General features: G+C 41.2%; 1 protein-coding gene across 5 annotated transcripts in view; it reads right to left on the bottom strand.

Annotated features, from left to right (window-relative positions):
• Positions 1 to 5,664: 5,664 nt before the first annotated feature.
• The window catches only part of UBR2 (ubiquitin protein ligase E3 component n-recognin 2), a 56,457-nt gene continuing 36,178 nt past the window's right edge, over positions 5,665 to 25,943 (bottom strand). For 4 of the 5 annotated variants that reach the window (XM_080614938.1, XM_080614939.1, XM_080614940.1 and 1 more), the window contains 22 exons: positions 25,831 to 25,933; positions 25,002 to 25,111; positions 24,694 to 24,774; positions 23,615 to 23,796; positions 22,750 to 22,949; positions 21,282 to 21,375; positions 19,680 to 19,841; positions 19,239 to 19,336; positions 18,943 to 19,015; positions 18,087 to 18,235; positions 17,936 to 17,991; positions 17,408 to 17,504; positions 16,138 to 16,205; positions 15,511 to 15,646; positions 14,836 to 14,926; positions 14,180 to 14,310; positions 12,453 to 12,561; positions 12,143 to 12,199; positions 10,457 to 10,534; positions 9,980 to 10,150; positions 9,216 to 9,317; positions 6,138 to 8,469 (listed from right to left, as the gene is read on the bottom strand). In XM_080614938.1, coding sequence (XP_080471064.1) covers positions 8,328 to 8,469; positions 9,216 to 9,317; positions 9,980 to 10,150; positions 10,457 to 10,534; positions 12,143 to 12,199; positions 12,453 to 12,561; positions 14,180 to 14,310; positions 14,836 to 14,926; positions 15,511 to 15,646; positions 16,138 to 16,205; positions 17,408 to 17,504; positions 17,936 to 17,991; positions 18,087 to 18,235; positions 18,943 to 19,015; positions 19,239 to 19,336; positions 19,680 to 19,841; positions 21,282 to 21,375; positions 22,750 to 22,949; positions 23,615 to 23,796; positions 24,694 to 24,774; positions 25,002 to 25,111; positions 25,831 to 25,933 — 2,490 coding nt within the window. In that variant the 3' untranslated portion in view covers positions 6,138 to 8,327. Of the gene's footprint in view, positions 5,680 to 6,137; positions 8,470 to 9,215; positions 9,318 to 9,979; positions 10,151 to 10,456; positions 10,535 to 12,142; positions 12,200 to 12,452; positions 12,562 to 14,179; positions 14,311 to 14,835; positions 14,927 to 15,510; positions 15,647 to 16,137; positions 16,206 to 17,407; positions 17,505 to 17,935; positions 17,992 to 18,086; positions 18,236 to 18,942; positions 19,016 to 19,238; positions 19,337 to 19,679; positions 19,842 to 21,281; positions 21,376 to 22,749; positions 22,950 to 23,614; positions 23,797 to 24,693; positions 24,775 to 25,001; positions 25,112 to 25,830; positions 25,934 to 25,943 lie in introns of those variants that run through there. The other variant, XR_013956555.1, reaches the window with a different exon arrangement.

Below are 25,943 nucleotides of genomic sequence, written 5' to 3' on the forward strand. Positions count from 1 at the left end.
GCCCTGTTTTACTGGTGACATCTCTTTGAAGGGACACACAACGCTCGCTAAAGTGCTTTAGAGGAGGAAACACAAACAGCTTCCTTAAAGCTATTAATTCCTAAGTAGCCTTAATGCAATTGATCGGATTAGCCTCTGTGCATTACATGAGCTGGGACATTTTCTACCAGCCAAATGCATGTGTGCAGCTTAGCAAAGAGCCTGGGGATGCTATATCGGGCTCCGGGGCAGCAGCTGGTGGCCAGGGAAGATTTTCAAGGCTGATGGAAAGGAAAGGAAAAGGATTCCCAGGAAAACCCTTCTTCTCCAGCAGAACTTGTTTGCTTTGTAAGGAACCCGAGCGCTGCTCTCACTATCAGCGGTGTAAAACGGGGACACATCACAAATGCTCATTAAAGGCAAAAAAGAAAGAGCATTATTAGAGATTAGGTAATTAAGAGCTAAGGGCAAGAAAATAGCCTGGAGCCATGTGATAACGGCCCCCTGCGGGGAGATGAAGGCTTAGAGACACTTATTTCTGGTAACAGGAATGCAGCTTCCTCAGCTGTGAAGCGACGCAGACGTGAAACTTCCCTTTAAATCCCTGTTTTAAATGGCATCGGCCCTACAGAGCTCGGGGGCTGCGACAGTGAAGCGGTGAAACTCCCCTTGGAGCACCGGCGTTTGCTGCTCCTGGCTCACTCCATGGGTACCCCTGAGCTGCGATCCAGGGCACGTTTGCGGGGTGGGGAAGCCGGCGGGAGCCTGGAGCTCAGCTCTGGGGGCTCTGCAGCACCGTCCGCAGCCCTGCTCCATCCAACCGGCCCCTCCGCAGGGGCAGGTTTTGCCCCATGAGCCCGTTGGCACTGCACGGGAGGGCGGTCCCCAACCTGAGCCGGCTCCGGAGCTCACAGAGCCGCGTTTCCGCACCTTGTGCCCAAAGCGAAGGGCAGGGCTGCAGCCTCTCCCCTGATGGAAGGCGCTCCCTTCCCCAGCAGCCCAGCCACACACGGCCCCAGCCTGCACAGGGGCAGGGCTGCAAAAGGCTCTTCCCTGTGAGGGTGCTGAGGCGCTGGCCCAGGGTGCCCAGAGAAGCTGTGGCTGCCCCATCCCTGGCAGTGTTCAAGGCCAGGTTGGACACAGGGGCTTGGAGCAAGCTGCTCTAGTGGAAGGTGTCCCTGCCCGTGGCAGGGGGTTGGAACTGGGTGAGCTTTAAGGTCCTTTCCAACACAAACCAGGCTGGGGCTGTGTAAAGGAGCCGCGGTCCCTGCCCGCTCCGCAGGCGCACACAGCCCCCTCCGGCCGCATTCCGCTGCTCCCAGACGGTTCCCGCAGGCAGAGCTTGCCTTTAAGAGCAGCTTTTTGCCTTCCCAGCCGGCCCGGTAACCTGCTGAGAGGGTGGCACAGCTCTGCCTTACGCACACACTGCCCAACGGGGGGGGGTTTCCCGTTCACACCCGTGTTTTCTCGGACACCAGTAACAGACCAAGGTGAAAGGTGGCAAACGTACAGGTGGGAAACGCAAACGGGCACGGTGAGGTCTCGGGTTCGTAGGGATGAATCTGTCATTAATTACACAAGTTAATCAGGAGCAGGAGTAACACTGATTCTGCAGTGCTGCTGTAGGCATATTTGAAGTGAATTATGACAGCATTTCTTGTTTGCATCCTCAAATCTTAACTGCAATTAGGACCTAAAATGTCAGTTTATTCTCTTTTTATCTTTTGCTGCTAATTTTAGATCACTTCAGGTTATTCTCAGCATCACAGACTGGTTTGGATCATCTTCATCACTTAGGATCGTCCAGTTCCAGCCCCCTGCCACGGGGGATGCTTCAGATTAGGTAATGTTACCAATGGATGCAGTTTATTTCAGGAAGCATTCTGACTCACAGCGGCATGTCCAGAGCTCAGAGCATCACTGCCATGGCATGGCCCCAGCTCCAGTGGGACCAAAAGACTTTGTCCCCTGCCTCTTCGCAAGCTGGTGCTCAACCAGGAGTGCAGCTGATGCAGGCGCCACGTTCCCTGTGCCACAAAGCCTCCTCAGGTGCTTCACAACCAGGTCTTGGTCACTGGTGAAGACTTCCAAGTGGATGCTGAGGCTCTGAGAGAGCAGGGAATGGCCTCATCCTCCTTTCCCTACAACCCCAGCCCTGACAAACCACACACACCCCGGTAGCCCTGCCTGGAGCAGAGCTTCGACCCTGAGCACCACTGACGCTCCAGTGCAAGGGAGCAGCCGTGCTGGCTCTTGGCTTTGGTGTCTCAGGTGATGTGACACCTCTCAACTCCTGCGTAGCTTGTATTCCACATCTGCCCAACCGCCTGGAACACAAAGGTTCCCATAGTCACAGACTGGTTTGGGGTGGAAGGGACCTTAAAGCTCACCCAGTTCCAAGCCCTGCCACGGGCAGGGACACCTCACACTGGAGCAGGTTGAAACCTGGAAGTTTCACTCGGCGGGAGCTGAAGCAAAGGTTTTGTTCTGCTCCATAGCATCAAAGCACTGAGCTTTGGGTAGCCTCCAGCGTCAAAACTGGCACCCTGCAGCACACATTGCTGACCTCCTTGCCTTCGTTGTTTCTGTATCACCTTTCTCTCCGATGTGTTAACACACTTCAGCATCCTCCACGGTTAGAGCCCTGCAAGTACAGCCATACATCCCACACGTGATTCCTCAAACATGGGGTGATTTCAAACCGCCCCTTGCTTTGCAAGTCCCTAAAGCACCCCGCAGTGCTGCGCCCAGATGCCGGCACGAACCCGAGCTCAGCGGTCCCTGCTCAGGGCTCTTTCCTTCCAGGATCCCACACAGAGGACAAGCTGGAACCCCCCCCCAGGCTCAGACTGTCTGAAAGGCACTGTGGAAATAAGCACTCTCATCATGGCTGCCATGGAGATGAAGCTCAAACTTGCCCTTTCTTAGCTTCTACACCCAGCACACTGCGAGGCTCCTTGTATCCCTCTTCTTTTAGCCTCTGAGAGTGACAAATCTCTCCATCAAGACAGACAGGTTTAAGATTTGGGCTCCCAATGCTTGCACACTGGGAGAGGGGAAAAAGGGGGCAGAAAAGCAGGAAAAACCCCAGAGGATGAACATGGAACAGCCTCAGGATAAGACATAATACATAATATATGTATTGATTCATTTCAGATCAAATATTACGGGCAAACTAATGGTAAATGCCCCATCCCTGGCGGTGTTCAAGGCCAGGCTGGGCAGAGCCTTGGGGGACACGGTTTAGTGTGAGGTGTCGCTGCCCATGGCAGGGGGTTGGAACTGGATGATGTTATGGTCCTTTCCAACCCTAACTGTCCTATGGTTCTATGGAAACTAGCCCAATAGAGCTAAATAAAAGCCACACCTGACTCGGCCACCAGAAACTGAGCTGACTCTCCCAGAACAGAACCAGGAATCGCTGTTTCTCCTGACCATTGCTGGCCTGGGAGTAAAATCAGTAACAACAACCCCCCTTCTCCCTCTTACTGGAAATAGCTGCCAAGAGCCTGAAGGACACAGCTCTGTGGGGCTTCCAGTCTGGCCTCAGGGGGCTTTCCAATGGAAGAGCTCCCAGAGGGAGCAATGCTGGTTTCCCAAACCAACAAAAGACACTGCAACACTTACTAGAAACCAGAAGTTATGAGCAGCCGGAGATGAGGATGTGTTATCCATACACAGACTTTCATCAGGCACTACATGATGGAGACTTTTTGCCTCGGCAATACCTGTTTGCAGTGTTCTTACTGTGGGACTCTTTCCACCTTTGTTTGGATGTAGCTCAGAAGGAAAAACCAACTCTAATCCTTCCCATCCTTCTGAACATTCAGAGAGAACAAAACACATGGATTCATGGTAAGGAGAGATGTTTCCCCAAAGACAACTTGGCTCCAAGACTCCCCATGACTGGCAAGCAACCTTTCTGTGTGCCTGTCCCTCAGGTTATGTTGAAGCAGTCCCATTCAACCTGAACTGGTTACCTCCTGAGGAGGTGGACCAGCACACGGAGACATGCTGGCTGCATAGGCAGAGATGGGGTTGGCAGGCTCCAGGCTTCCTTGTCCTCACTCCCTGAGCACCTGGAAGCATTCCTGCAGAAGGCAAGCCTTGATAATGCCTGAATCAGCTGGGTTGGAAAAGACCTTTAAGATCATCAAGTCCAACCTTTACCCCAGGACTGCCAGGGCCACCACTAAACCATGTCACTAAAGTCTCCAACCTTCCCTATGCAAGGCCATGTAGCACTCCGGACACTCACCATAAGGGGCTGAGGAACTGAACAGCTCATGGTAGAGAAGTGGATGCGTCCTTAAGAAAGCTCTCCTTTAGTGCCAGTTGAGATATGAAGAGCGCCATTCCGCTCCCGCTGAGAGGCAGGACTGGCCAGGTAACAGTCCTGCCTCACCAGAAGCAGCTTTCAATATGAAAACATGAACCACAGAACGGTTTGGGTTGGAAAGGACCTTAAGATCATCCAGTTCCAAACCCCTGCCATGGAAGATCACACCAGAAGCCCCACGAAGATCAAACCCCAATTACCTCTTGCTCTCATCAGAGATAGCCTCCCTATCCTGGTCATAAACAGAAACCGTGCAGCTTCTGGATTAAAGGCCTGTTCCTCTTTTGCTTCTTAGTAAATGGAAGTTACTGTAAACCCACTGTCTCTGTACAGCAGATGTCTGACTTTAGACAAGCTTTCAATATGATTCCAGACAATATCCTTGTAACTGATGTGGGGAGACGCAGCCTGGACAGAATGCAAGGTGGACAGAAACCTGGCTAGATTTCAGGCTCAGAGGGTAGCAATGAACAGTTGGAATCCCAACAGTTACAACTGGCATATCCCAGGGGCTTATATTCAAGCCAAAACTGTTTAATACTGCTGCATTTGACATAAACTCAATAATCTCAACAGTGGAATGGAAATACAGAGCCACTGCTGCTTGCCAAAGGCAGTTACTAGAAAGGAACATAAAAGGAGAGTCCAGGGCAGAAGAGAGGCACACTGCATAGTGAGTTGATTGGAACAGGACTCTACTGTGAGGAGATAGGAGATGCAACTCCCCTTGTGCAATTTCATCTTCCAGAAAGGAAAATGGCTGGGATGTTGTGCTGAAGGTACCTGCACAGTAGGTGAACATCTGGCTTCTCCTCTACACATCCAAGTCACGAAGAAAATTATCACAGCGATGTTGCTTCTAAACAAAACACCAAGTCATTTAGCATAAAATAAGATGCACTTAAAGGAAGATGCCAGGGCTGGAACATGAGAGCAGGTGGGGCTTCGTGTCAAACACCAAAGGACAGAAAGGGTCCGTGCAGCTGCATGTGCAGCGTCCCTGTCCCAGTAGAAGTTGTTAACTGTCTCATGCAGCACACTGAACCCTTCAGTCCAGGCTGTTCCCAGTGGTAGAGTGGGAAACGAGGCAGGAATTTTACTTGCTTAATCATCAGCATGAAGACTGCTCTGAGGACATAGGAAGAAGCTGTAGGGAATTGGGTGAGAGCTGAGATGTAAATAGGCTGAGAATCCACGAGCACTTAACCTCAGCCAACAAATTCCCCTTAACATTACAGATGAAGTAGGTAGAGAGCTGTGGGAGCACAGGTTCTTGGCACAGGTCAGAAGGCAGGAGGTGTTCTCTTGGTTAGGTATTTCCACCACAGTAAAAGTGAGCTTCCTGCGGCAGCTTAGGGGGACTACAAAGTATGAACAGAGTAAAGATATCAGTGATGTGAACCTCACCCCTCATCCCTTTAAAAAGTGCAATTTACAATCCTTTAAGACGACGACTGGAACTCTTTGGTAGAGGTCAAGCAAGGTTTAGCTGACTGAAGCAAATGACACTAATAATATAATCATCTTACATTTCTAGCCAGGGAACTGCAGATGTTGCACATCCAGGTATTTCTGTTAGCTTGTGATTAACAAGGTGACACACTTGAAGGAACAAGCTCAGCAAAACTCTAAAAGCAACATTTAACAAATGCTTATTGAATGTCAGCACCAAAAGCACTCGCTTAATGCTTTCAGCTTTGGTTTGTATTCTGCTATGATGGGAACTTTGAGGGGGTTTTGGGTTGGTTTTTTTCCTCCTCCCCCAAGATATAATAATTCTAGATTGTACACACAATCCATACGTATTAAAGTTATAGCCAATTTATTACAGATATTATTTCCCTGATACTGAAACAATGTTATATATAAATATTTCTACAGTAATATAAATACATGCAAAACAAATCAGAAAATAGAAGTCTTGATTAAAGAATAACTAAATTGCAAAAAATGATAACTAGTGTACTTCGCAGTTACTTATGGTCATCATTTTACCAACCTACTCAACCTCGCAGTCTCTGACTCTGATCCCAGAAGGAAGACAAGAAATAATCCTTCTTGCTGTCAGTGTTCTGCTTTGCACAGAGAAATCTGTCAGTCTCATCAGTTATCTTTTTAATATTATGCTTACAGGAAAGGAGTTCTTCAACGCAGTTACACATTATCTGAAACTGTGGCACACAGCTTAGGAAGCAAGACTCTCTGCAAAGGAACAGTAACGTCACCAAAGGAGTGTGATTTCTAAGTACCATGCACAGAAAACTGTTGATCCGTCAACCAGCTTCAGTACGGGAAGGCAGAGATGAAGCATTAATGTCATTTTTCTCCTGCAACTTCTGCGTGTCTCTTTATAAAAAGAGACAGCAACACAGAAATGATTCAATCTACAACACGTAGTAGAGACACGATGAGCCTGTACCGGTTTTAAGAAAAGGAAATCAACGTTGGCCAAGTTTCTTTATTTCATACTTCACATCTTCACTCAATACTGTTACTGAATGTTTGAAAAAGTGTCCTGTACACCATGAATATACAAAATTGATCGGAAGCATTAAGTCTGTAAAAATAGAAACAATTCAGTCAGACCAAGTGGAACTGAAGACGTGGCGGACAGCTGAGGGATTGCTTATCTGGGCTGAAGACGGAGTCAGAAAGTAAGACTTGACTAAAAAGGACCACAGGTTATTAAGGAAACAGAACTATGGAAGTTAAGATTTCACTCACTTGTCAGAAGATAGGAGAGAGGAAGGTAATGGGTTTTATTTGCAATCAGTAAGCAGAATGTCACTTTTTAGAGACACCTTGGCGGTCTAATTACATACAACTAGAAAACCTCACTGCCTTCAGGCACCCTCAGATCAAGTGCAAATCTGCGCAGTTATAGAATATATTTATAAAATATACTATATGCAAACATCTTTACAGAGCTTTAAATCAAGCCAAAAAGTAAATATACTTGATGGGACAACAGAAAAAAAATCATGAGTCTATGCAAAAATGTGGGCAGTGTGATCGTGGCCCTTTCAAAGCCAGAGGAAACCATGCCGTTTGTCTGCAACAAAAAGGAGATGGGATTTGCACCTTAAAAGTTGACGGTTACCAAAAATGATGAAAATACCCTCTGTGCTTCTGCAAGTTAACATAAAATAAGCAAATTCACATAAAATACGTGACATTTTATGTATCGTCATTATCTTAAAATACCTTCTAAAGCACAATGTCAACCCTTGAATACCAATAACCAATCACATAATTGAAGGTGAAAGGGTTTCCCAGCTAAATTCAGATTACAAACTACATCAGCCTAAGGAGTGCAATGCTCTGGAAACAGCTTTAAATTAAAATATTTTACTTTTAAAAGCTAGTGTTAGGGGCTTTTTTTTTAGTTTAAAACAAACCTGGAAGCAAGAAAGCTGCAAGAGTCCAAATGGCAAAATCATTTTAGGTACACCGAGTGAAAGAGTGAATTATCCACTGATGCAGACAGAAACATCCATTTGCTACATTATTTGCTTCCTTACTTCATTCCATCGCATGTACACACAGCTTAAGTATTAAAATGCAGAGTAATAAATAAAACGGCTCAGATTACTAGCAAGGGGCAAAACACAATCCAGAGTTGTGCTCTATCTGGTTTCTGGTTCAGCAGTCTTTTTCTCTTGCAGTTTATAAGAAAAATCATTGTCAGACTTCCAAAAAGAGTCATTCTTGGTTTTTTGTGTATCAGAAACTCAAGTTTGGTTGCCCAGGTTTTTAACCCAAGACATTTCTGTGAAGGAAGCACAGTGCAAATTATATGACTAATAAAACTTGCTTACATAGAAAGTTTACTTGATTAATGTTAACTGGTATCTTTATGAAATACATTGTAAAACAAAGATTAAATAACAGGACTGGGTTCGGGGGTGGTTTTTTTTCCCTCCTCAGACATTTTTTCCTAATCCCTCTTTTGAAAAGCTTACTGAGATACAAAAAGCTTAATAAAGTTCCAGTCTTCAGCAGATGGCCATTATAAATGCTGCCAATCGATGCCAACTAGCGTCTGGTTTGCTTCTTGTGCATGTCCAATTTCCTCTGTGATACTGTGCTGCTGCCAGAGTTTTTGAATCTTTCTAAATCGTTCTTTGCACAGATGTAAGGGATTCCCACGCCTGAAAAGGAGAGAATAGCCATGAGGAATGAGAAAACACTGCAGCCAAGCACAAACGCTCACATGTGACATGTTAAATATTAGATAACCCTATCAAATGTCAGAAACATTTAGATATCCCTTTAACAGTAATCTCTTGTCAGAAGAAATCATCAGATACTTGGATTAGGAAACTGGAGTGCTACTGTGTCTGGTCGTACAGCCTCGGTGCTCAACAGTCCCCTCCAGCCTCTGGGAATGTCACGTACAGCCCACACAAGCCTTGACCGGAGGTTTTCAGCAATCTTTCCATGCTGAACCAGTTCAGATTCTATGATTTCCACACCAGTTTCAGAAGTAGCAAGCATTAACAGTATCAAACCCCCAACTACTCTCAGAGGAAGCAGCAACACAAGTTAAGACAAAGAACTCCCACATTAAACAAACTAATCTCATAGTATTTTCACTTGGTATTAAATTAATGGAGGTTATGCAAGTAAAAGCACTACATATAAGTAAGATTTTCAGCCTTAATTTCTAGGCAACCTCAGGACAACTGTTTATAACATGGAAATGATCTTCCATAGTTTTAACTTAAAAACACATATTAGCATTAAAAATATTTGAAGATCCTCGATGCAGCAGCCACCTCAAAATATAACATTACCTATGTAATTGAAATTAAAAGGTAACATAGAAAGTGTATGTTACAAACCAGAGAGGTTTAGAATTCCTGTCTTTAAAAGATGTATTTTTTATATCACTTACCTGAGCCCCTGATCTGTCTCTCCATAATCATCAAGATAAGGAGGAGGATAAAAGCAGCCCTTAGTTTTTCCAGCTAAAAATAGCACCTGACATTCTCGTACTCTAGGGAAACACAGAGGAGATTTCGGGTATTGAGTTTTAGGTCAATAGTTTCTCACAATTTGTAGATACTCCTTTTCCAACTCTACTTTCATCCTGTACAATCTGCAAGTACACATTTTTAAGGGCACTTCTTTTAAACTAAAGATGTTATTCTCTTCCTGCTGTCACTCCTCAGTAGTAGTTACAAACAAGGTAGGTTAATGCCATATTATTTGCACTCTATGCAAAGTACTCAACACAAGAGAATAAAATAATTCCACTTCTCTCTAATCTTTGCCAAAGGAAAACCAGGCATTTTCTAACCTTCCACTTTCCGAAGAAGACAACTAAAATGAATGTTCATGTTTTCAACAGCAGCAACAACAAGGAAATTCAGGTGTTTGCCTTCAGCATTTTGTAATACTTGAGTGGAAATAAATGCACAGAGAAAACAAACCCACTTTGAAATGAAATTCAAATTTTCGATGATACTTTATCTTCAAAGAAACAACCTTGTATCAAAGCATAAGGAAGATAAACACTACAGCTTTTAGGCAACCCTGCTGTTAGCAAACCACTGCCTTTACAAACCACTCCTGCAATCACATTCAGAGAACTTCTGATTTCATGTCTACACACACCATCTAACCTAGCAATATAAGTAGAGGTGTGCAGTTCCTTACCTAAGGAATATGCCCACTCCAGACCCGCAAGCGTATGTATGTGCAGTACAGGCTCCAACATCTTCTCCTTCTAATTCAGTTTGACAGCAGTAACTCTGAGAACATAGCATGGTCCCACACACAAGGCACAATGTTGGGGCTCTGCTTTTATCACCACCTGATTTTGGACATCTTTTGTTAAGCGAAAAATAAAAGAAAATAGGAAAAACACTTTGTAAGTATTAAGTTCTAGATGGTAAAAGATAAGATTCAAAACTACTTTTGAACACTTATGCTGTTAAATGTTAAACAAATCCTTGCAGTTTCTACTGCACTGAACTAACACAGCAGTTTTGCTGGAAGCCACGACAATCAGTATGTGCCATTAACTTTCTGAGTCTATAAACAGCTTTGAAGGCTTTCAGGTTAGAGGGTTCCCAGTTCATTCAAAGGAGCAGAAGACTTTAGGGCTCCTCACTATAATTGCATACAACTTACGAGAAATTGGATGCTTGGTTAATGAGGCAGCTGTAGTCATCCGGAAGGTCTATTAATCTGTTGGATTCTCTTGCATAGCTAGAATAAAGCAAGCACATTAACTACTCATACTTCAATGAATAATACACAGTGATATCAAACTCATTCATGTTTTCCTGACTCATCTAAACAGCATCTGGGATTAATTACATTTTTAAAGCTTACCTCTTCTCTGCCATCCACAGAGTAAAAGGTAGCACATGAAGAAGGAACATACATCTCTCCACTAGACTACCTCCAGTTTCTTAGTCATAGTTTTCATGGATTTATATGACAGGCAGAAAGTTAGAAAAATACCTATGTCATAGGTATGCTTTTAGCAAAACTCTTGAGGAGGTCACTACAGGTTTAACTGAGTATTTGTTCTGCTCCCTTATCAGTTTGCTTTTTATTTCCTTAGGTGACATGGCCTAGTGTGAGGTGTCCTTGCCCATGGCAGGGGTTTGGAACTGGATGATCTTAAGGTCCTTTCCAACCCAAACCATTCTAGGATTCTATTCTCCTTTTGCCACTAATACTGAATGGAAAATAGCTTGACTGTCAAGTTCAGAGAACTTGTATCCTGAAGAGCATAAGATATTCATGTACTGAAAAGAACTATTTAATGCCAAATATTTTTATCTTTAGAAATAACAGTTAAAAGTTAACTTTTTGGCAGATGCTATACACTAAATTTTAATAATCTTCAATTTTAGGAATAATACAAATTCAACTGTGATCAGTTAACAGAGGTTTGTAACAATGCACAACAACATACTGAGAGGAAAACAAAATCACTGTCAAGTTAAACCATCCTGGAAAGAGTAGTTAAGAATCAGCAAAAGGAACACATGGCAAGAAATGGCAACAATCACATAACAGGAAATCAGTTCTGCTCTTCTTACTGTATACGAAAGTCTGTTAACAGCCTGGTATTTAACAGATGAAGTGATTAATCCTTATTTGTGTCACTTTGCCTTACTGTATTTACAACACTAAGATTGACTTCATGTATTTAGCAGAGGACATTAAAATACAGGGATATGTTTTCTGATGACAGCACTGTCAAGCTCCATTTATAATTATTTGGATAATTGATTACCACTATTTTTACTCAACCTTCACAAAGAAAAACACCTCAAACGCTCTTCAACGCCCACTGAGCATTAAATGTTTTCTGAATCCAAAAGAATCGCTTAGCAAGTAGAAATGCATGAAAAGCAATTCTTCCATTTAGCAACTGATGCAGTGTTGCTTTCACTGAAGAATTTGGATTCTTTCATACAAGAGTTTAGAAAGCTCTTCAATAACAGAAGTTTTAAAACAAAGGTTGTAGATGTCTTTTAGCAACAGCATATCTTTTGAATTAGAAGGTACAAATCTACTATAGGAAGCACAAAAAGAAATGTCATAGCCTCTGATTACAGCAGATCAGTCTAGATAAAACTGTAATATTTAACTTTGCCTTTTAAATATGCTAAGTAAGCAATATTTCACTTTTCTTACAGGATTCTCCAAATCTCTTTGCTTATCCCCTAGTATCTTTGTCATTCAATAAACCAGAAGTGATACTATGTTATTATAAGCATCCTTTAAAAGAACTATTTGGAGACAACTGCGACATTAAAGTTTCTTGCTTGTCTCTGCTTAAGATTTGTCCATGTTTACCTGATAGCATGTCTCTTGCCTTCCAGATACCTTTTTACTTCATTGTTACTGCACCAACTACAAGAAAGAAAAAAAAATAGCTTTTAACTTCAATAGATGCTACTTTCCAAACCCAAATAAGCAACTAATCCATAGTACATCTATTCAATAATCTCTACAACCAGAATGACTGCTTTCAAAACACTTCTTTCACAATTGCTTTTCAAATTCCACAATTCACTTCTAGATATGCACTCCTGGGAGAATACTTCCATGACTCTTGTGCAGGACTCCTTGTATTATTAAAGCTAAGCATAGAAACAGGACTTACCTTTCTATTAACGTGTTCAGAATCTCACTGTTTTCTTGAAAAAGGCAGGTGAGGTTGTTTGGCAAGGAAAGATAGCTACATAAGTGTTCAAACTGGTTTGTTCCATTGACTGAAAGAAAAAGCATACTTATCATTACATTTTCTTTAATGGTATTATCTACAATAAACAAAATATAGCTCTAAATAATGGGACACTTATCCTTTTCTTGTTTTTTAATCGACTGTATTCCTCCCCCCAAAATGTGGTATAAAGTATAAAAGTGGTAGTAAAGGCACCAGACAGCCAGCTGCTTGTAACGAAAAGCAACCTTCCTCAACCTTTGCCCCCTAAGCCTGTTTTTCATGTCATATACAAACTACAACAGAGGTTTCAATGGCCTTTACAACTTCAGATGTCTTTTGTTCTAATGTCAGGCACTAAATGGCCACTTTGTGCTCCTCAGACACCGTGACACAGAGACAGGCAGCCTGTGACAGGCAGTATACCACAGCCTCAGAAACACAGACACTGCCAAAGCCTGCAACACCAAACTCTACTAAAACATGTAGGACACAACCACCAGATTGCCATATTCATAGCAGTCTGTTGGTTTGACTCCCTGGGCCTCGGCTCTCTCAGCTTTCAGGACAAAGAGTACCAGGTACCTCTTCCACGGCACAGCCACTTTTGCTCCTGAATAACAAAGTGAATTACAATAAAAGCTGTGCCTGCTTCCCTCTCATGCCCATGTAAATTGCCATTTTGCAACCTCCAGTAAAACATCAGAGAAGAGCAATACAGGCCAGTTGTGGGATCAGTGGGTCCTGGGGTGGGAAATGGGAAGGAAAAGCGAAACAGCCACTGCCATGGCCACCGTCAGGATATCCCTCAGTGGTGGGGATCTGCAGAGCCATCCAAACCCCTGGGACTTGAGGACTGTACAAGAAGTGAAGCAAAGCCTTCCTCTCCCCCTCTCCTATAGCCAACTCTCTAAAGGCCTCTGAACCTGTTGTCCAGGAACACATATGCACTTTGGACCTCATCTTTAGAGTACCCATAACATAAAGAATTCAAGTGGTCACTACTGGTCCAGACAATGAACTTGAGAAACTTTGTTACAGAAAATCAAAGGAAAATGTCAAGGAAACATCCTACAACAAGATCCAAGTCAAAAAAAGTACTCCTGACTTTTTTTTTAACCTGTCTCACGTTAGCTCAGCACCAACCATCAGACTTTGTTTTCAGCATGGGAGTCCTGAAGCAGCGTGAATCCACTTATTATTAGCATCTTCAGGTTTATACTCTATCCCTACGTACACCATATTTGGAGGATAGCAAGGTATGTTACTAACATCAATTATTTGGGGTGTAATGTTATTTGGGGTGTAATGTAACATAGCGCATTTATAGAGAGAGATAAGTTGGTGGTGGATGCTGATTCAAATGAAACCAATGCAAGCAAAAACATACCTCATTTCAAAACAGTGACCAATAGATTTGAAATAACTGAAATGCCACTTCTTAACAGAAAAGCATCACTTTCTGTTTTAAACAATCTAGAATGGCATTTGCTTCTATATTAAAAAGACATTTTTAAATGGAAGCAGTATTTTCTTAACTTTTTCATTATGCAGACATGATTCTGCACTGGTAACAAGCCCACATTCATTCACTCAACATCTCAGAAAAGAGTATAAATGTAATTTATTTGTATTGAAAAGCTGACTTAACACAAAACAGATACTACCTTGAATTTCTGAGGGTGCTGGGACTCCATTTAAGTAATGGAAAAACAAAGCAGAACATCTCAGGAAAGGCATGATTCCAGCTTTTAGATTCCTCCACAGGTGCCAGCCTGAGGAAATTTCTTTCAAGGCACTGAAGAGAACACAATAAAAAAATCACGTCACTTTGAGAGCTATATTTAGTAAGTCTTCAGTCATATTTCATATTAAATTACTGATGTTCAACTGACGTACGCATTATACCAAGTGTTTATTTCACAGCTGACTCCAAGACAAAGAACAAAATAAAGATTCATAAAGCCAAAACCAACTGGGACAGTAAATTAAGGGAAACTCTGCACAGACATTTCAGATGCCACCAAGTTCTCTGTACTCGGACACTGCCAATTCCAGACACAACACATTCGCAAGCTGACTAGAAAAACTGCTCCAGAGCATAATGCTCACAAGCAGGTTTCTTCATGAACACAACTGATAGAAATAGTTACTTCAAAAGAAGTTACTTCTAGAAGTATTGGATAAGAAACCAGGTGCATGAATTCCCAAGTTAAGCATCTCATTTTTGACAGCATTAGTATATGGAATTCAGTCAGTAGTTAATGTTGAGCTCAGGAGAGAGAAAGTATTATGAAATGTTATCAAAACATTGCACTTTTACCTTCCTGTACACTGGCAAAGAAATTTATACAGTGTAAGCACAGCTACTTCCTCTTCACTGTTAGTGTTTTCTTGATCCATGCCATTCTCTTCTGAAGGAGAAAGCAGTAATAAGCAAGTTACTTCATACAGAAGTGTTTCTACACCAAGAATTTATTTCTTCAAGTTTTGAGTAAAAGGCCAAAACTGAGTGAATCATTCCACTGGGCTACAATATGATGTACTGGAAAAAGGTTTTCAGTTCACATCTTATGTGGTAAGTTTATGCAACTGCCAGCACCAGAGAGGTCCTGGTTTGCATGTTCAATTGGCTGGGATTCTTAATACACCTGCTTGGAGTTCTTTGCTTTTGGCACACCATACCTTATCCAGTTCCTCCTACTGGGAGATACATGGGTTACTTTGCTAACTGCAATTTATGCATCACACAATGCCTAAGCCAAGTCTTTGCAATACTACCTTGCTACATGACTTAGAAAGCTAGGATTCATGATTAGCTATGCTCCAAAATACCTGCAGCGTTAAGCAATAAAGACAGAAGACTGAACTTTCATGAATAGAATTTATTAGTATTTTGTGACTGTAAACTGCACAGATTTACCCACAGCACCCTAGTGTTTCCCAAGTACAGAACCGAGGAATCATTTCACTGGAAGTTGAAAGAAAGTGGCATTACCTGTTGATGAGGTAAGTAGAATTTGTACTATGTGTGCCATCGTGACAAGATGAAACAGGTGAAGATCTCCAGTGCCAAGACTAACGCCTGAAAATTCCTGACAGTGTATGGCAGGGAAAGAGAGCACCAAGCTTACCTGGAAAAAAAACCAGAAAGCTTGAATACACCTTTTCGTTTTGAATCTACCTATTTTCTCTGCTCATGCTACTGCTCCGCTAAGGCTAATTTTGAAGTTAAATAAGCAGCCACAATTTAAGGGCACAATGAGTAACTGTATCAGGGGGTTCTGGGGGTGGTGTTGAGTTTTGGTTGGTTTTGGTTTGCTTTTGTTGTTGCTGCTGTTTTGTTCGGGTTTAGTGGTTTGGTGGGAGGGTTGGGTTTGGGTTTTTCTTTTGCTTTACCATTCAAAGAGTACGCATTCTGCCTCATTATCCCCCTTTATATTTATAGATAAGAGTACTTGAAATGAAAAGGAGTCTTGAAATTCTATTAAGTAGTGAAAAAATACTAAACCCCTGAACATTTTGAAAGGTTCCTAATCCAGAGTAAAGAGGAAGTTTCCAATTAAGTTTTTACATAGTGCCTACTAGACCAAAGCATTCTTACTGTATCTGACGGAATACTTACCAATAAGTGAAACATGTCAATATCAAGTATGCAAGGAAGACTTCCATTTTTTTCATTAGGCACCAGCGCTGAGTATTTTAGAGAGAAAAATAAACTTATTAATTGAACATTTAGATATTAAAAGGTTTTAGTGCACTTCACTTATAAAACAAGAGCCATCTCCTTGGTTTATATGCTTTAAAATACAAATGTGCCCATTTGGGACAGAAAGTCATGAATTCAAGAGGTTTTCAATATTTCTGGAAAAGATTTTTGCCTACTTAACTATAACGTATTGAAATGAAACAAACCCAAAGTAACTATCACAAAACAAATGCTGCCAGTCACTACTCCCATCATGACTTCTCTTTCATTGCTTTGGTTTCTAGTGGGACACAAAATGAGATAGTATCTCAAGCTCAGTCCCAGAAAGCTTGTAACTAAACAAAGTTCGTGCCTCATGTAACTCATCTGTGTGACAGACTCAAAAACACATGGCTAAAGAGTCTCTTAAATTCATTATTTTATCCCTAATTAAGAGCTAGGCATCAGTCTCTCCATCACTCTAGTATTCACATTCACAGTAACCACAAACTATTAACCAAAGCACAAAACAGAATTTCATAAATCCCAAGGCCATCTAAAAGCAAACCTAAATTGTCTTGCAAACATTACAACATATTTAAAGTAACAATCAAGGAACAGTTGCCAGTAAAATCTGATTTACAACACAAGAGCAAAAGTGCAGCATGAGAATAGTTATACAATACAGATGTAAGCATTAAGCTGCCAAGTTTAAAACACTACTACAGTAAAAAATGGCCTCATCACAATGACTTCAAAATGCTTCAGTTGCAGACTGCTGCCTTGATGGCCAAAAGCTTAATCCGTGATATCTTGAAGCTGCTTTTATCAGCAGACATACCACCACCACTCTGATTTCAAATCCTTCTACCTCGGTAAGCAGATAGCCACAGAACTCAAACCAGAAGTGTGAAGAATGCTTCTATGAAAAATGTGACCAGAGCAAGGGACTTTTTCCAAACTCAGCTTTTCTTCCCCAAGTTATTTTTATGTATCATTCATAGAATATTGACTGATTGAAGGCTAATATTTTTCCTTACTCCTAGGCTTGAAAAATACACTAGCAAACACTAGTGAAAATACCAGCTCTGGGTTTATTACTTAAAACCAATGCATAAAACAACCTTCTTGTAATCATGATTAACAACATTCCGTAAGCATTTTCCTGTATCTCCTTGTAAAAAACAGCATAGGGTGGTGAACTTACATGCTAAGAGAGTACAAAAGTGACCCTGTACTGCTGAAAGAGATGAAACTGTCCAGTGAGCTGCTGCAAATCTTGTTAATGACTTAAGGCAGTCATCCTTTAAAAACAAAGAGACACGGCCACAGTTAATGAAGTTCCTCAATATGGAAAGGTTGTTTGACTTACAGCATTTGAGCAGACCCCTCAAACCGCTCCCATCAGCTACAGTTTAGTGTCTAAGTACATGACAGATATTTATGTTTATGCAAATATAAAAGTTCCCTTCAGTATTCTTATTTTGACTGTTACCATGAGCAACTCTTACTAAACTAAGAATTTATGGCAAAATAACCCAAAATATAATGGGTTTGTTGGCTAGATTTGATTGTTAAATAGATGAATAATTAGATACTGACTGATTACACAGTGGTCTCCAACAAATAAAATTATCAGGTAACCCAAACTTAAAATTTACATATTCTGCATTAAAGCAGCATAATTCCCTCTTTTTTCCACTGATTCAGAGAGGAATTGCTACTTGATCCTTACCTGCCGACAAGGTAAGTGACCAAACAATGGTTTATCTTCATCAGCTAAAATGCGTTCTGGAAAAAACCAAGCCCACAATATATTTGAGCAGTGTGAACTTAACTAAACTCCAAAATTCACATAGAAGGGAGCAAAATGAATACATTAATACCTATAGTCTGTATCGTGTAAGCACAGCTTCCCCAACACATTATAGGTACACGTGGATCTTCTTCATTTGGATGAACCTTCAAGCCTACTTTGTATGTTGCTGTACCAAAAGTTGTTAACATCTCTTTTATGCTCTCAGAATAAGGATTCCTGAAATGAAGAAGGCAGCATTCCTAATTCATCATTTTCTCCATTGGCAGCATAGAACTTTTCATAATGAGCATTTACCCCATAGCTGAACACCTGGATTTTTCACGTTTAAGTGAGAACTCCAGTACCCTGGTTTGGATCTGGGATTCTGTAACCTCTTTCCTGTGACAAATATACTCCCCAATTATTTTTTGATTATTTGATTGGAACGGATCTCATTTTTTAGTATTAAGAAGATCCAGCCTTCAAAGATAATATAGTTAAGGCTAAATTAAAAGAATCAGTCACATCCCCTACTCAAGGAAAGGTAGGCTCAAACACAAACACCCCATAATAGCTGAAATTACATATTAACATACTCTCCATCTCATAGTCTTCAGGTTTTACTTGTAGTGCTGAGCTCTAAAAGGACTCTTTCATCCAGTTACAAGCAATATGGAAACAAAGCTTAATCCTGATGTCTATACAACTGCAGCATCTCTGCACATCCAATTACCACATTCACCTCTGAAATTCTACTGCATTATTTACTACTTGTGGGTTGGACTTCAGTATTATCATAATAATGGGATCAGCTTTTCTAATTAAAGCAAAATCCATATATTTTCCTTAATTATTGAGACCTTATAGCAGAGGAGTCACATTCTATTTTTACGTTACCATTTCATGATTCATTTTTCATGATTTATTAAGACTGAAATACATACTTGGGTTTGAAATCTGGTCTAAATCCTTCAGGTAATTGCAGTTGATCCATTTTTTCTGAATGACCAGAATTGCCTGTATAAACAAGAAGTAATAAACCACAGATTATTCACCTATATGTACTCCCTGCAGTATAAAAAGGTGCAGGGGGATATAGGCATAAACTGAAATTCCAAGCTGTTCTGACCACTTTCACAACCATCTCTCAACTCCACTGTGGTAGAACCACAATACTTGGTCTTTTCCATAAATAACATAACATTCTCACATACAGATATACACATTTCTTCAGACTTACTTGCACCGTCTTCATCTCGAAGTAAATGCAGCGCTTTTATTTGCTGGGATATTGTTTTGATCCACTGAGTTAGGTTTGGTTGGCTTGAAAAGTTTAACCTGTTCAAGAATATACATAAACAGAACACATACATGAGTTAAAAAACAAACTATATGCTGAATTATGCCATAGGCATCCCATGTTCTTGTGTTTCTCAACAATCTCTGCTGTGCCACTTCTCTATGTTCAGTTCTTTTACTGCAGTCTTACACTTGACTCTCCCTTCATACTCTAAATTCCATACTATCCAATCATCAAGTCAAGCCCATAAGCCAAAATAAGCAGGCAGGCAATCCATTTGAGATTATCAAAACAGAAGGTAATAAACACCTTGAAAGGGTGTTTTGGGGTGTGGGATTTTGGTTTTTGCATTTTTTGAGGACATGTCTAAAGCCAACAGACCTGTTAAATAAAACCCTTGGTGGAGGAAGCAGAGGAATAACGGTGTTGCTTAAGCATTCACAAAGTGGGCAAAGGAATTCACCATTTTCTACATCGTAACTTGTGTGTACTCGTAATCTTTGTTGTCTTCGTTGCTCTTTTGCTTGGACAGCATCAAAATACCTTTAGAAAAGAGGAAGATATTAGTGGCAAATTATGAAAACATTAACATACAGATGAGTAAATTCCCATGAAGGCCCTCTTTCGCCTTTCCCAGATACACATAAAAGAATTACTGCAAGGAGAAAGTTCTACCCTGTGACTGACAAAGCATTACTAACTGCAGACTATCCTCAGGTTTTGGCAGCCAATATACCCCAAAGTGCTGAAGGTCACTGGGCTGTTAGGTCTCAGCTATAGCACTTTCCATTTATGATAATAAGGGTAAGGGGAAGAGGCGAAAAGCAAGTTGAAAGCTCTCAGTTTCACATAAAGGTTTAAGGGAGATAGCAGGAGCATTATCCCGGTGCTTATTCCATTACATGCCACAAGAGAGCACTAACTGGAAGAAACGGTGGCTGATCTCCAAATCTATATGAAAAAGAACTGGATTCGCTGCTTTGTTAAACTGCTGTTCCTCTGAGACGGTTTAGAGCATGCCTGACGATGACCCAAAACTGGACTGAATACAAGCACCTAAGGACATTTTCAGGAGTTAATGGCAACCACACAGGACTGTACATGAGCTAAACAAGAAGATGCAAAACACATCTTTAGTGAGTAGTGCTATCAAAGACCATGAACCTGTGCATGGTTACAGACACAGAATCTTAACAACCTTCACACACATGGCAGAAACTGCAACCAGGCACTGAACAGCCATGCCAAAGATCAAAGCAAAGGCCTAACCAAAGCCAAGAGGCTTGAGTGGTCTGCATTTTTCACATGGCATTGGCACCATGTAGCACTAAGCATGTTTATCCCCCTCCAAAAATCAAAGAATAAAAGTAACAGAAAAAGGGTTTATAAAAAAAGACTAAGAAGAAAAGATAAAATTGAGTTTATGTTGAACATGAACTTTAACTAGGTAGCAGATGTTTCTATTTCAAATTCAACACGAAGAAGGAATTAAGAATGCAAGGAACGCATTCATTTAAAACTCCAGTAGAAAGCACAAGAAGCAGCAGGAACATGTTTATTACTGAACTACACAAAACCTCCACAAATTTGAGCTTCAGTGTTCTATGTGCACCACAGGGGATTATGCATAGGGATAAACAATCAAAGAGAATGAAAGCTGCCATGGGTGGGGTTGGAACTAGATGATCTTAAGGTCCTTTCCAATCCAAACCATTCTAGGATTTGGATTCTTCTTTACCAAGATGACAGATTATAAATGAAAATTTTTTGACCAAGTTTACAGTACGTATTATAATATTATTACAAAGATTCTATTATAATGATTACTACTTGGTTTTCCCCAGGGGAAAGCTGGTTTCAGTGCTATATGAAATTCTGTAAGTTTACTACATGCCAGTCATTTTGCCATAAAAATTACTGCCATTAGGCAAACCGATGGCATGACATGCTATTTAGACTAAAAACGTATATAAAGCCTTTTACCTTTGCCAACAATGAGCATGCATAATATGTCCACAGCTACCCGTGTGTGTTCCACATGACAGATCTGGATGCATGAATAATGGGTCATACTTTTCTGTATTTAAAATAAAACAAAACAACTTTGAAATAAAGAGTTATCGAAAGATTTAACTACAGATAAACGTTACATATTTATGTTACTATTAAACTTTATGACAAAAGTGTAACTCATCTGATGAAGCATAAAAGCTATTACTAAGCCACAACATCTACATCATTTATGAGCATCCCATCATTTTGTTTTGAGTGCATGTACTGTACTCAAGCTTTCAGAGGTATTGGGCTGCGGTAAAAGTCCCCAAGATCTACCTGCAGTTTTGGTGGTTCACTACTATTAAACAATGAGTCCAAGAATGCTGACCTTCAGCGTATTAGTGCAAAACGACTGAGTGCAGATATTTTCTGTGTTTGGACCAGGGCAGTGATTGTGCCCTGCACTGCGCACTGGTGAGGCCGCACCTCAAATCCTGTGTTCAGTTCTGGGCCCCTCACTACAAGAGAGACATTGAGGGGCTGGAGCAGGGCCAGAGAAGGGCACTGGAGCTGGTGCAGGGCCTGGAGCACAGTGTGATGGGGAAGGGCTGAGGGACCTGGGGGGTTCAGTCTGGAGAAGAGAAGGCTCAGGGGGGACCTGATGGCTCCCTACAACTGCCTGACAGGAGGATGGAGCCAGGAGGGGCTGGGCTCTGCTCCCAAGGAACAAGGGATGGGACAAGAGGAACCGGCCTCAAGCTGTACCAGGGCAGGTTTAGATGGAGCTGAGGAACAATTTCTGCCCCAGAGGGTGCTCAGGCATTGGAACAGGCTGCCCAGGGCAGGGCTGCAGTCACCGTCCCTGCAAGTGTTCACACACCGTGGAGACGAGGCCTCAGTGCCATGGGTCAGTGGTGGCCTTGGCAGTGCTGGGGAATGGTTGGACTGGATGAGCTTAAAGGTCTTTTCCAACCTAATTGATTCTGATTCTGCATAGAGACTATAGAGGAACCTCTGTAACAATGTTCACTGATCATTGTGATCTGTTTCACCAAGTTAACTAAATCGAAGCATTTTTTATTATCACTAAGAGGCATTTCAGATCATGTAACTGAGAGGAAAGAAATGTCTATCTCGTGCTTTTGCAGCACTACATCAAGACCTCCTCTCTCTATAACTTTAAGCAAACACTTCTGCTTTTAAAGGGGTTTTTAACAGTAAACCGTTTATTTCCAATTATTCATGGCAGAACATTTAGATAATGCCTTGAAGTGATTTAGAACACACATTTCTACCTCACTAAAAATATGGGAGCTTTACCACTGATCATAATGAAGTCATTCACAATTACACAGTCAACACAAGCAGGTGAGGCCACTGTCTAAAAAGAGAGCAGGTGGTTGTTACAGTGACTTGACATTCCCTAATATTAAAGACAACTCTAAACGCTACTTACCAGGGTCTGGAATAATTTTGCTTCTATTTTTAGACAACACAGTTGATCGCTGAATAAATGCTGCCAAGACCATAGCCCTGCTGTCCACTTTTACTTCTTGTTCCTCCTGACACAATATACACATAACAACCTGTCTGTGTTCAGCTACTCTAGTTTGCTCTGGTCCCAAGGCTGTGAGTTTTGCATCCGAAATGACAGGGCTGGAATATTCAAAGAACACCAATGAGCAAATGATTTGAAAACACTGCAAATCAGAACACGATTTAAATGTGATTAATGGGCTTCATGATAAATGCTCTTTTGGCATCTATACAATTCCTTTGTCCCCAGAAATAGAACATATTTTCCAGAAAAAATTCATACCCTCCTAATAGTATTACACAGTTTAACACAGAAACTGTGTCTGCAGCTCTCCATCATCACCATCCCTGAAGTGCCTGACACAGATTCTGAGAACACTCTCCACTTCCCCACAAAACCATCAACATGCTTCCATTTGTACTTTCAGCTAGGAGCAGAATTTCTTCCAGATCCTCGACAAACATATAATCAGCTCTTTTCCATTTACTATGTTTTATCACATAGTCTTTTCAGTGTTATTAACAATTTACTCAATGGCTTGATACAAAAAATTATTTGCCTATGTTGAGCACTATGAGGATGGGATGAGGGAGGAATCAATATTTATCCCATCATCTTGACAGAAAGTGAGAGGAAATCATTCCATTTACTGCTGCTTTTTTAGTCTCAGAAACTTATGAATGGTTTCCATCAAGACTAATAAAAGCACTTTTTAAAGCAGTCACGATAGGACAATCTGATATCAAAGTTAAAGGAAAAAACAATTTAAATGAGATTCCTTTACCTATTTTCATGTACCCCAGAGGTTGAGGTATCGAGCTCCTCCAAAGTCTGCTGAAAGAGTTCTTTGTTTTCATTAATGAAGTGCCGCTGCATCTCAGACATCTGGGCCATGATCTTCTCCCTGCGCAATCTGGCAATCTCAGCTTTTCTCTTCCTTTCAGCTTTGTCTTTATCGCGTGAGCTCTGAAATCATATTGTTCACCTTTCAAACCTTGTTGCAACAGACAACTCTAGCTACTCCTATGTGTAACTTGTGTACTAACCTCCAAACAATGAAAATCTCATAAACACAGACAAAAGTCTACCAAAAAGCTATTTTGTGCTCCCTTTTGTGCAGATCCAGAAAGGTACCTCTCTCCCTCAACCTTTACGTGTGTTTTTTATTTCTTTCCCCTTTTAAAGCATTCATAACAGGCTGCCCAGGGGGGTTGTGGAGTCTCCCTCTCTGGAGCCATCCCAAACCCGTCTGGACATGTTCCTGTGTGCCCTGCTCTGGGTGGCCCTGACTTGGCAGGGGTTGGACTGGATGATCTCCAGAGGGCCCTTCCAACACTGATGGTGCTGGGATTCTCTGATAGATAAAAAGATAAGCAAGTGACACATCCTGTCTCTAGAGCTGCTCTCCATCTGTACTAGCTGTATTCCTAAATCCACTACAGTGCTCCAAGGTCTTTGCATAGCATCTAGAAGGTCATGTCAAGCTAAACGAATTGGCAGACCTTATCTAGAATAAGCATGGCAAAAATATACAGATACCATTTCTTTTGATTTTCCAAGGAGGCTGAAATAACAGGAACAGCAGATTCATTAAATGTTGTGATCAGTACTGCAAACAGTCCTAGGGAGTACACTTGCAAAAGATTTGAAGACTACAACCTACAAAATGAAGGAACAGTCCAGGGACTCTCCCAATATGTCTTTCAAACAAATGAGTTGGATCTATAAAGCCACGAGACAGAATTTCAGGAATCACTGATATTTCCCATCTCTGATTTAAAGCTGTAATCAGAAACAGAGTCCTTTGCTAGACACAACCCAGACCTGTCCTGGATCTAGCTAGGTGTTACAGTTTGCTTTTACCTCCTCCATTATATTTCCTTCTGCCTCCGTCACAGGACTTGTAGAAGAGCTTTCTCTTAGTTTCTTGATAGTATTAAAAGTCTGTAAGAAAAAACCAACATATATTCACATGTCACAAACAAATACAACTGTCTAATGCTGCCAGGTAACGTGCAATGTTGGGATTCCAGAAGAGGAAGAAAGTAGGTACACAACAAACCAATAAATGAAATAAGGAAACTTTCACAACGTGATCAGGAAAGTTTCAAAACTCTTCTTTCCATGATTTTCAGCACTTATATAACATAGAACTAGAACAGAATATTTACCTTCAATATCCATCTGATCATGTCCTTATGCACTTCCAGATGAGGTGCACTTTGCAGTGTTTCTAGCATAGCAAGTATACTAGGGGAATTATTTGGTGCCTCTCCTGGCCCTGAGAAAAATGACAATCACAACTGATTATACTGTTACCTGACAAACTAATCATTTCCTAACATTAATAACAACAAAACCCAAACCCCAACCCTTCCTCAACAAGCAGGCACAATGTGTAACTTTCACTCTCTACTTTGCAAGCGCTTTCATTAATACCCTCTAAATCCTGAAACGTTAGAGGCAATAGTCTAAGAAGCCTTGCTCACTGTATTTTCTTATAAGACATGCACTCTGTGTGCTGCCTGGCTGTTTTCATCTTGGGAGCTGCCATGTACAGCTTCCAATATTTTATTTCCCATCTATTTTAAAGGGAAGAGTCTTAGCAGCTTTTATGTCTTAACAAAACCAGAGGCACTAGTCAGAAGAAACAAAGGAGAGACAACGTGAAAAGACTGATGAAGAACACAACCACAGTTGTTGCAATTTGAGCATGTGATCCTGTACAGCAATACATCTTGAGATGCTACTTACAGATATTAAGAACAAGATTTACTAGGAATTATTCAACTTCTGGATTTCTCCTCTAGGAAAATCTTACTATTGTTACTGTCATAGAATCTACACATAGGTAAAACCCATCTACAGTCGACTTGGTAAAATTTTGCTGGATAAACAAGTAACACTCTTCTGGTAAATGCAGTTTCAGAAGAATAAACCACAGGTAACTGCATTTTCAGTGACTTAAAATTTGCTAAACATCTGAAAAGAATGGCATACTTGATATTTTCTGAGTGAAGGTAAATGTTACAACATTCTCCTCACTGACATTCTCTAGATGTTGTTTTTCTTCTTGTAGTGCCATTCCAATCAAATGCAAAACCTAGGTAAAA

The sequence above is a fragment of the Psittacula echo genome, assembly GCF_963264785.1.
Source record: "Psittacula echo genome assembly, chromosome: 4".
Lineage (NCBI taxonomy): Eukaryota > Metazoa > Chordata > Aves > Psittaciformes > Psittacidae > Psittacula > Psittacula echo.